General features: G+C 35.6%; 1 protein-coding gene across 2 annotated transcripts in view; it reads left to right on the forward strand.

The window, feature by feature from the left end:
* LOC117294992 overlaps positions 1-4,593 on the forward strand; it is a 28,790-nt gene extending 24,197 nt beyond the window's left edge. For both annotated transcript variants that reach the window (XM_033777554.1, XM_033777555.1), the window contains exons 28-29: positions 2,138-2,327; positions 4,302-4,593. In XM_033777554.1, coding sequence (XP_033633445.1) covers positions 2,138-2,327; positions 4,302-4,496 — 385 coding nt within the window. In that variant the 3' untranslated portion in view covers positions 4,497-4,593. The remainder of the gene's footprint in view (positions 1-2,137; positions 2,328-4,301) is intronic.
* The last annotated feature ends 6,800 nt before the right edge of the window (positions 4,594-11,393 follow it).

An 11,393-nucleotide genomic window follows, 5' to 3' on the forward strand; every position in this document is an offset into this window, starting at 1 on the left:
ATACCTTGTTGTAAAATTCACTATCAAGAACTACAAGCAGTTGTTATTATTCTTTTAACTATTAGGGTGATTTCTTTGTGGGACAGCTTCATTTGCATGTATCATGTATTTTCAGAGACCCCTTTTAAATCTTCTATTAGTGTGCTTTTTGTTGTTGTCAATACTCTGTTGAAGGTTTTTTCCCCTCTTTTTTCCCCAGCCCTTTAAAAAAATGTCTGCATGTTTTTCGGGGGTTCATTTTGTTGATTTTTTCATGTAAGTTTGTATATAACTAATGAGTACAGAATATATCAATATATTTTGATCTATATGAATTGTTGAAATTTGTAAATGTACATGTACTTTTCTGCCTGTAGTAAAATATAACTAAACCAGAATAATAAGAATATTGGGGACACTATTAGATAAAGTTTTGGTGGGTAATTGGAGTAGACTAGACTTAACCACGGTCAATTTTAATGTCATGGGAAGGTTGTGTGTTTGTCCAGTCTTGTCCAGGGCCCAATTTCATAGAGCTGCTAAGCACACAAATTTGCTAAGCGTGAAATTTCTTCCTTGATAAAAACAGGATTACCAACCAAATTTCCATGTGATACTCGGGATAAGCAAGCAACAGCTGAGTAGGAGTAACAAGCAATATGCAACGAATACAAATTTGGTTGGTAATCCTGTTTTTATCAAAGAAGAAATTTCATGCTAAGCAAATTTTTGTGCTTAGCAGCTCTATGAAATTGGGCCCTGTTCTGCTAGTCCAACTGGACAAGAGACAAAAGGTCCCCCAACCAAGTATTTGGTTGCGGTCAATGATGCTTGACTTCCAGAGTAACACTGCTGCTGTGTACATTATAATACAATTCTGGACAATGAAGTGGCCCTTAATGTCCCTGACCACTGCCCAAATCCAGTGTCCTACACACAATCAGATCAATGATACCCCATGATAAAGAGCTAGGCTATTAAGGTTGACAAAACATTTCATTGAACAGGCCTTTCCCTTTTTACAAAGATCATGCATATGGGACTAAAAGGCAGTGGAGTTTCTATTCCTATTTGTCTCCTGATGGTGACCAGAGCAAGCTAGTCAAAATGTTGAGACCATTTAAGAACTCCACTGAAGTGAGGTTAATAAAGAGAAGTCCCCTCGGTCCACTAAAGTCCTGGCAGATTTCCTACCTTCCGCTCAGTAGTAGTTAAATAGCAGGACAGTTCTTTTTAGAATCGAGAAGTCTCCTGAATTCTGAAACACTACTCTGTGGTAGTAAAGAAATCTGATGAATTCTGGAAAATCTACTTTGTAAAACATTCTGTTTACTGGTTTATCTCAATACAGTATTCTTACTTGTTTACAAACTCAATGGGAGTCACTTTTTAGGATTAAGGGGAAAATCATGCTGGCACGGTTTTTAAGAAGTTTTAATCCTTTTATGCACATTTCAATTCCATGTTAAATTAAAAACAATTATATAACACCCAAGCAGATCCTTGCCATTTGATTGGAGGATTGTCCGTCACGTGATAGCAAATAAAAGTACCATTGCACGCTGAGTCACTCGCCGTGCTTTTTCGTTCCATCCGAAAAGTACCATTGCACGCTGGCACGCTGCCAGCGTGCAATGGTACTTTTCGGATGGAACGAAAAAGCTGAGTAAAAACATCACTGCGTGCGCGTGTCTTTGGTAACGCAGCAGGTGTTACTGCAAGAAAGCATAGTAAAATTACTAGCATTCGGCTTCTACAGTTGAAATTGTTTGTTTTGGAAGTTGTTTCTTTCAATCAAAATGACAAAGTTCTACTTGGATGTTATATAAAACAAATAATGAATGTTTTTCATTCGTGCAATGGTGCGAATATGTTCATTCGTTGAAAGCTGGAATGTTCCATTCAACTCGGCTCCGCCTCGTTGAATAGAACATTCCATCTTTCAACTCATGAACATATTCGCACCATTGCACTCATAAACATTCATTATGTGTATACTATCCCACTAAAGTGTAAGATTCTGTACTTTCAGCTTGGTACATTGTATCCAAATGCATCTGCCATTGAAAATTGAAATTACAGATTTCTAATTTCAGATTGCCTGAATTTCTCAAGCCTTTGGACTCCAACGATGATCAGTGTTTTTAATTGTTTTCAGAGTTGGCAGTGATCTCCGCTACTGTGCCGAGAACATCCCATCTCTCTGCACACAGCTTAGTATCATCGCCAGCGTCAAGACAGCCACACCCAACGATGACACCACAGACATCATCTTAATGAAGAATGCAGATAACTTGATGCAGGCTGTGTTGAATACGCTGAAAGCTACGGAGGCGGCTTGTGTCAAGGTAAAAGTCATGTCCTAGGAATGCTAGTCTTTAGAATATCCCATGGTTATAGATTTATTAATTATTTGTAATGTTTCCGATGTACACAAGTTCAAAGTTTCTTTGAAAACTCACCTTTTCAAGATGTATTTCTTTAATTTATAGTTTTGTTGCTTTCAATTGAAAAATACTGTATGTTTTCCCTTATGTTATTTTGCTTTCTAGTTTCTTTTCACTAAATATGTGATTGATTTTGGCTCATTGATTTTGTTGATATTGACGCTAAATAAATGTTTTCTGATTGATTGATTGATTGATTGATTGATTGATTAATTGATTGATTGATTGATATGTACATATTTTGTTTTTTTGCATTGTCTGTGTGCCTTGAATATTTCTTAAGATTGATATGGCGCATTATAAATGCCTATTATTATGTGGTATGCAGGCCTAATACTTTACAGAGGCAACAAAGGCAATCCTCCATGCCCCTGGTGTCTTGGTGCCCTTGAAATGCTCCAGTAGAAATTTCTTCATAGGGTGCCCTTTCTTTACCAAGGAGAAAATGCCTTGGTGCCCTTGCCCTTTCAAAAACGAAGCATGTAGACATGACATGGTTGTACATATTGTGTAAGGTTCTTTTCACTCCCCCCCCCAAAAAAAAACCCCAAAAAAAACAACCCAAAACCCCCACATTAATTCTGTGGGACAAATATTTCTATTATTCTTCTGCCGTAAAACCTGATCAAAATGAAATAGATTCACTTTGTGTTAACTTTGTGGTATCTTTTGTATTTCTTTCTAAATTCATCGATTTCATAATTTTCTCCATTGTCATTCTATTGCTTGTCTAAACTGTCTTAATATGTTGTTTGTTTATTGTATTGTATTGTGTTTGTTGTATGTAGCTGAGGTCCTTCCTAATCTTTGAGGTCCTTCCTAATCCTAGGTGTACATGTACCCTACGTACAAACAATATATCCGAGGGATCCATGCCCGACAACCCGTGCTTGTTAATGGACCCTTTCCTCTCCCATGCATTGTTGTCATTTTGTTTTTTTCACTGCATTTTTAAACGTAATGATTTCTATACTCTGTGTGTGGATAAGAAGCTTGGTCATGACATTTGTGTCCTTGGAAAGACAATTAACCATAATTGCTTCTCTTCACACAGGGATAATTGGGTGACCATTAGGCATGTTAGGTGGAGATGGTTTATTTATTATTGTTTGAACGTGCTGCGCTACATAATTGGCAGCACAGGCTGCATAGTCCCCAGGAAGCAAAGATGGTTTAAGGAATGAAAAGGCCCAGTGATTAGGGGGTAATAATGTTCATGTACTAGGAACATCATAGTTGATATTTACTGGCACTAAATAATTAAGGTTATTGGTTAATGATATCATGTGCCTTAATGTTCAATTTATATCAACTACGCAACTTTCTTCATACATCTATCCTTGCTTACTGATTTCAAAACATATGTTAAAATTCATCTTTACCAGACTTATTTTGCTTACTCTATAGGCTATTTATTTCATTCTCATTCCTATGTAATGTTAATTGTTGATTGCTTGTATATTATTGTTGTAAAGCGTTGTGGTAACTTTTATGTGTAAGATCACAATATAAATACTTAGATTATTATTCTAAAAAATTTTAACATATCCAATTGTTTGTTTTTTCCCGATTAGTTGCAACCAATCTTTGAATACAGATCAGATAGTTTTTATTTAGCCCCTTGTCTATTGTTCCTTGTTGTATTCAAACCTACTGTCAGTCTTCTTCATTCAGGACCAGTGCTCAATTGCTATTTTAGTCTGTAGGTAGTTCTGTAAAACATGTTTACTTTTTTGTTTTCCTGTAGCTAAACTTTTGTTTGCAAGTATTTTTTTCTGTTCTGTGTGAAATGGCAGCATAAAATATCATAATAATAACACAAGGGAATGGTTTGATTGATTCAAAATTTTCAAAATTTCATTTTTTCTCAATCAGGGGTTGAGGCCGGCTCCGGGTGGAAATAGAGACGAGGAGGAAGCCACTGCATTGGCCATGCAGTGGAGGCTGAAACTAGACCACCATCGCCAGCAGGAGGCTTCTTCATACAGTGAGGTCGACGCCCTCGGCTTGAGGAGGTTATCAAGAAACTCATCCGCACCAGCTCTAAGTCAAATACTGATTCCCCGTTGATATATCGAGATTATCTCAGTCCGTATTTAAAGACACTGGACACTATTGGTAATTGTCTAAGACCAGTCTTCTCACTTTGTGTATCTAAACATGTGCATAAAATAACAAGCCTGTGAAAATTTGAGCTCAATCGGTCATCGAAGTTGCGAGATAATAATGAAAGAAAAAACACCCTTGTCACACGAAGTTGTGTGCTTTCAGATGTTTGATTCGAGACCTCAAATTCTAAATCTGAGGTCTCGAAATCAAATTCCTGGAAAATTACTTCTTTCTCGTCACTTCAGAGGGAGCCGTTTCTCACAATGTTTTATACTACCAACCTCTCCCCATTACTCGTTACCAAGTAAGGTTTATTGCTAATAATTATTTTGAGTAATTACCAATAGTGTCCACTGTCTTTAACCCTTTGGAGGCCATTCATTTCTGTTTAATCATAACCACATGCCCAGACAATATACATCTCAGAAACAGAAAAAGGCAAGGGACAGTAAAAAAGACCAATACATAAAGACACCCCCAACCCACACCTGAATGAGTAGACCAATCACAACAGTGAATTCATAGTCGAAAGTCTGGCAAAAGTCTTAATTGCTATAAATATCAAGTCATATATCACAAGGGCAACTGACTGGGGATATTGGAAATCAATTTTGGGGTGAATGACAGAAAATTGACAAAAAGAAAAAAAAAAACATGACAAAACAACAAGGTCGTTTCTGACTTCTGCATTTTTTATTGACTATACTCCCACATTACCTAGCTATGTTACAGGCACAATCAGTAAGGTCACTTATTAGAGTACATATTTTTGGTCAATCAATCAACTTGTTGTGTGTCTGAAGTTGTTAATGTTTAATGAACACATTACTCATTATTAAAGGCAAAGTAAACCTTCTGTTTATGGAACCGTTCGATTGTGTTAAAGACACTGGACACTATTGGTAATTGTCAAAGACCAGTCCTCTCACTTGGTATCTCAACATATGCATAAAATAGCGAACAAAATTTGAGCTCGATTGGTCGTCAAAGTTGGGAGATAACTATGAAAGAAAAAACACCATTGTCACACGTAGTTGTATGCTTTCAGATGCTTGATTTCGAGACCTCAAATTCTAAACTTGAGGTCTCGCAATCAAATTCCTGGAAAATTACTTCTTCCTCAAAAACTACGTCACTTCAGAGGGAGCCGTTTCTCACAATGTTTTATACTATCAACCTCTCCCCATTAACTCATTACCAAGTGAGGTTTTATGCTAATAATTATTTTGATTAATTACCAATAGTGTCCACTGCCTTTAAATATATGTAAGTGTTGAATACAACAAAACTAACATGTGAAAATTTCATCTGGGTTTTTGAGATATCGCCGAGAATCCAGAGCAAATATGTCCGAGCAGGACAGATTAAATTTTTAGGGTATAAAAACTGACATCTTTTTACATCAAAGAAGTGAAATGTTTCTCAAAAGCGCTGTATACTATCCAAAACTGCTGTAGGCTTTAACCAAGAGTTTATGTTGCCATTAAATGTATCAGTGATTACCAAACGTATACCTGTCCTTTACATATCCAATGATAATCGACAGTAGACAAATAAACCCAGTCATTATTGATCGGCCAGTCACGTGGAACTAATGTGTTTGGAGCGACCTTGCTGGTGAGTGGAACGTGTTAAAGCTTGGATGTAGTCGGTGGTTACCATAGCAACTACTGATATCATGAGAACGATTACCCTGCCAATGTGCACGGAGTACAGTACAATGCAATGTTCATAGCTGAATATGTAAACCTGTCGACTTGTTACCATCGGTTTTCCCCTAATAGTCGAAAGGTTAGAGTATTTATATCCAGGCCTTTTTGAACGACAGGTGTTTTTGGATGTAGCAAACACCTCAAATTTGTAGCCACTGCCGAAATTAATTTGCTTTTATGTAGTTGTTCATTTGCTGTGGCAATAGGTATTTACACAACCGTGTAGTGCGCCTAGACCTCAGCAAATTGACGCAAAATTTAATGTGTAATGTCCATGCAGCCTTCAAGAAAGACTCTGCTAGGGTCGACACATTAGGCCGTAAAATTATGTTTGCATTTAGTATGGTTCTTTTGGTTGGTAAGTTGTTTGCAACAGCTTATTTAGGTGAGAAGAGCTGGTGACCAGTTGGAGTACATGTATAATATAAACCATGGACTGGTTCCCACTGTTTCGGGGCGCAGCTTTACGATTCAGTACCAATTGTATACAGACATTTGGTAATGACTCTGAAAGTGAATGACCTTAAAAGCCTACGTGGTAAGACTTTGATATTAAAGACAGTGGACACTATTGGTAATGGGGAGAGGTTGATAGTATAAAACTTTTTCAGAACTGGTTCCCTCTGAAGTAATGTAGTTTTCGAGAAAGAAGTAATTTTCCATGAATTTGATTTCGAGACCTCAAAATTAGATTTTGAGCTCTCGAAATCAAGCATCTGAAAGCAAGCAACTTTGGGTGTTTTTTCTTTCATTATTATCTCGCAACTTCGACAACAGCTTTCATTTTGAGAAACTTTCACTTCAAGGTACAGTGGTTATGGACACATTATATTCTCATCTTACATTTTCAAACAAAGTGCGCTAAAAGTTTGGATGATAAACAAGGTTCAAGCTGTCACAATTGTTTCATAATTACTGCTCTAGTTACTACACTATCTAGTCACATCATTCATACATCAAAAAACACTCAGAGTTAAGAGATATTGCAGTGGATTTAAAAAAGACATTGTGATAAAAAAAAAAAACTTGTTATCCTATTTGCTTTTTTATAAGAAGGCCACATTGCTTTATAAATACTGATTTCTGTTGTAAATATCAACCATTTAAACTTATTTAAATTTGTATTTTATCAAAAACCACCAATAAAAACTAGGTATCTACAAATCGTGACGTTTAATTTTTCGAAATCGTTATTTGAAAGGCACATCGTATCCACAAACACACACGCAATTTACCACAAGCCATATCAGTAGAAAAAAACAAAACTATTAGTTACATTATCTTTTTAGCACTTCTTTAAATTGCTTGATTCTGATCCAACCCTTGCGGATGAGGACGCACACTATCCTGTATTCTACCCTGGACCCAATTTCATAAAGCTGTCTAGCAGAAAAGTACTGCTTAACAAACTAAATTCTTTGCTAAGCAGAATTTGTTGGGGCTCCAGATGCAGCAGTGTAAACTTTTATATAATGTTGGCTGGCAACCTGTTTTTACTTAGCAGCAATCCTTGGGTGGATTTCACAAAGAGTTAAAGGCAGTGGACACTATTGGTAATTGTCAAAGACTAGCCTTCACAGTTGGTGTATCTCAACATATGCATAACATAACAAACCTGTGAAAATTTGAGCTCAATCGGTCTTCGAAGTTGCGAGATAATTAAAAAAACACCCTTGTCACACGAAGTTGTGTGCGTTTAGATGGTTGATTTCGAGACCTCAAGTTCTAAATCTGAGGTCTCGAAATCAAATTCGTGAAAAATTACTTCTCTCTCGAAAACTGTGGCACTTCAGAGGGAGCTGTTTCTCACAATGTTTTATACCATTAACCTCTCCCCATTACTCGTCACCAAGAAAGGTTTTATGCTAACATTTATTTTGAGTAATTACCAATAGTGTCCACTGCCTTTAAGACTAGTCTTATCTCTTGTTAGGACGAGTTACTCGTCCTAACTTAGGACTAGTCATACATTTTTAATATCTCATAGCAACTTAGGAATAGTCCTAACTTGTTGTGAAATCGACCCCTGTAGCTAGTAGGTCTGGTGCTTACATGCTTTATCAAATTGGACTCGGGTCACCAAGCATTTTTTTAAAGGAATTTTTCACATCCAGCAAATCTCATCTCGGCAATTTAAGTTTTTAACGGCTATACATCAAGAAAAATAAAATTTGAATACTGAACAAAATCTATTGTTTGATAGATAATTTTTTTGTATACATTTTTCTATTCTCATATTATTATTGAGATATGGACGGATTCTCAATATTTCTGTTTTTGTTTCAGAATTTCAAGTATAAACATTGTTGTTCTCTACTTGTGGAAATATCTGTTAACTTAATTAATTTATGATATAAACACCTCTTTGTTTCCCCTCAGATGAACAACGAGTACATGTATATGTTTTGTGGTGGGTTGATGACTATAAAGTATTTATTCCCTTACATTTTTGTCTACTTGTGCTTCAAGTTTGTGTTAGACCAGAAACTTTTGTGTTTCAAGTTTCTGATAGGACCCACCAGAGACTAGAAATGTTCTTCAATATATATTTTGTTCAGTTGTAATGGATTTGGTTTTAAATTGTACTTGCATTATATGGTTTTTAGTACTGCTGTGGTCAATCCAACACTTTTTTGACCCTTGACCTTTACCAAACAAATATTCTTATAGGCACATATGGATAATACTTCTTGTATCACTTTTATATGTATTTATGTAGTAACTGTCACCTATTAACAAAGACAGTTAAAAATACATATCAACTCAAATGGATCCCCCCAAAAGTAATTAATGCAGAATAACTGTTCTAAAAAGGATGATTTAAAAATGTACAGAGTATTTCAGAGTAAAAACTTACAGAAAGAATTTTCAAAACTATTCTATCACAATTTGTTTTCAATCATGGCCTTTTAAAACAGTAATGTGAGTGCACAATTGGCGAAGTAATTACTAAGGAGTGTATGTACACACAAGTACAAAACTATTATTTATATATAGTTCACATTATATACATATTTGCGTTTGCTTTCAAATGTTTATAAAATAAGCCTTTACACAGTACTTTAATTACCTTTTTACATTGTAGCTATTCATCTCACCTGAAATTGCAATTATTGCCTTTTTCTATTTACAATATTATCTAATCTATTTTTCAAACTTTTTTATTGCAGTCTGGACCAATAAAACTTTGAAAAGTTTTAAGGGATACTTTTTATTCTTATGACTTTTTAAAACTTACTAAATATTTGAAAAAGATGAAACAGCAGTGATTACGGGAGAGTAAGGGACATGCTACAGCAAGCAATTTTTTTTCAGGCGACCAGTTCCACAGGCAATCTTCATGAAGAAAAGACACTCGCATTTGAATGCCCAATTTTTGTTCTACCTGGATCGGGGATTGTAAGACATTGCTTGAAAAATATGCATGTGGTTCTAAAGCCTTCATTGCAGTTGGTTGCCTCCAAGTTGCATGCAAAAGTTGCCTCGTGCGACATGACCATATGGCATTCTTTTTTAATGAAATTTGTGGATAAAGACCTTTTTTCACACGGAGGAAGGATCCCAGTAAATCTCTCTCCTGTATGAGAAACATTTAATTGTAAATGAAAGTGTCGGTAATACTATAAAAAACACATTCCAGAAAAGTTTGAATTATGAGAACAAGTTGCTGATTTTTATCTTTGAACAAAATTGTTTTCACTGTTTTGCAATAATGTTACAACCTTTGAGTTGTCACATTTTTGTCAATCAAATCCCAGATGTGAGAACCCATCAGGCAGTTATGTTTCCAAATGATTTGGCGTTTTACCAATCGATCAATGCTTTGAATATTTCAACCTAATTACTTAACAGGAAAACAAATATTATCAATGATGTATCATACCTCCAAAGCTTGAGTTAAGTTATGTCAACACAAAGTGTAAATAAATGCAATTGTTCTCTGTGTAGCTAAGAGTCCAAGTTAGTCTCGACCACCCTTGTGCAAATTTTCAGAAATCATATCGGCACAGTTAATTAAATATTAAAAACTCAAATAAAATACAGGCATACTCTTTAGCGACCTTTTTTAGCAATTCCCCTCCTCACCTCAGTGAAAACATAACTACTTCTAGGCCCCATGGTCCAACCACTCTATGCAAAATTTATTTGTATTGCAGACGATTTCAAACCCCAAAACTTCGTGTGAGTTCGTGCGTTTGGACGGATTTCAACAGATTTTTTCCTACTTCTATTTTCTTTGGCATTGAACTTTTTTGTAAGGGTATTTCCAACAAAAAATTCACTTTAGATTCAATACAGTTCAAGGATATGCATTTAAAATAATAATTATTAGTGCTAGTGTTTTTAGTGTTGACGGCATTGAAAATATAAATCATTAAAAAAGTAACACGGTGGCCTAATTTCAGAGAGAAATGTTGCTGTAAAAACCCCAATAATTATATATACATGTACACAGGGAAATCTGCTTCTTTTTATGACAAGGAAATTGTTTAAAGACACTGGACACTATTGGTAATTGTCAAAGACCTGTCTTCTCACTTGGTGTATCTCAACATATGCATAAGATAACAAACCTGTGAAAATTTGAGCTCAATCGGTCATCGAAGTTGCGAGATAATAATGAAAGAAAAAAGACCCTTGTCACACGGAGTTGTGTGCTTTCAGATGCTTGATTTCGAGACATCAAGTTCTAAATCTGAGGTCTCGAAATCAAATTCGTGGGAAATTACTTTTTTCTCGAAAACTACTCCACTTCAGAGGGAGCCGTTTCTCACAATGTTTTATACTACCAACCTCTCCCCATTACTCGTTACCAAGTAAGGTTTTATGATAATAATTGTTTTGAGTAATTACCAATAGTGTCCACTGGTAATTGTCAAAACCAGTTATCCTCAGTTGGTGTATCCCAACATTTGCATTTATAAACAGACATGTGGAAATTTGAGCTCAATATTAGTAAAAATCGAAGTCGAAAGAAAAACAGAACGTCCTTGTTGCATATTGTGTGCTTTCAGATGCCTGAGAAAGGCTTCATGCCTGAAGGTTTCCTCATATTGTCCAAGTTTGTTGTTGAAATATTACTTCTATGAAAACTACACTCAAAGGGGTCGTTTCCTATAATGTTTTAATAATCAGTGCTCTTCTT

Source organism: Asterias rubens, chromosome 9, assembly GCF_902459465.1.
Source record: "Asterias rubens chromosome 9, eAstRub1.3, whole genome shotgun sequence".
In the NCBI taxonomy this organism is placed as follows: domain Eukaryota; kingdom Metazoa; phylum Echinodermata; class Asteroidea; order Forcipulatida; family Asteriidae; genus Asterias; species Asterias rubens.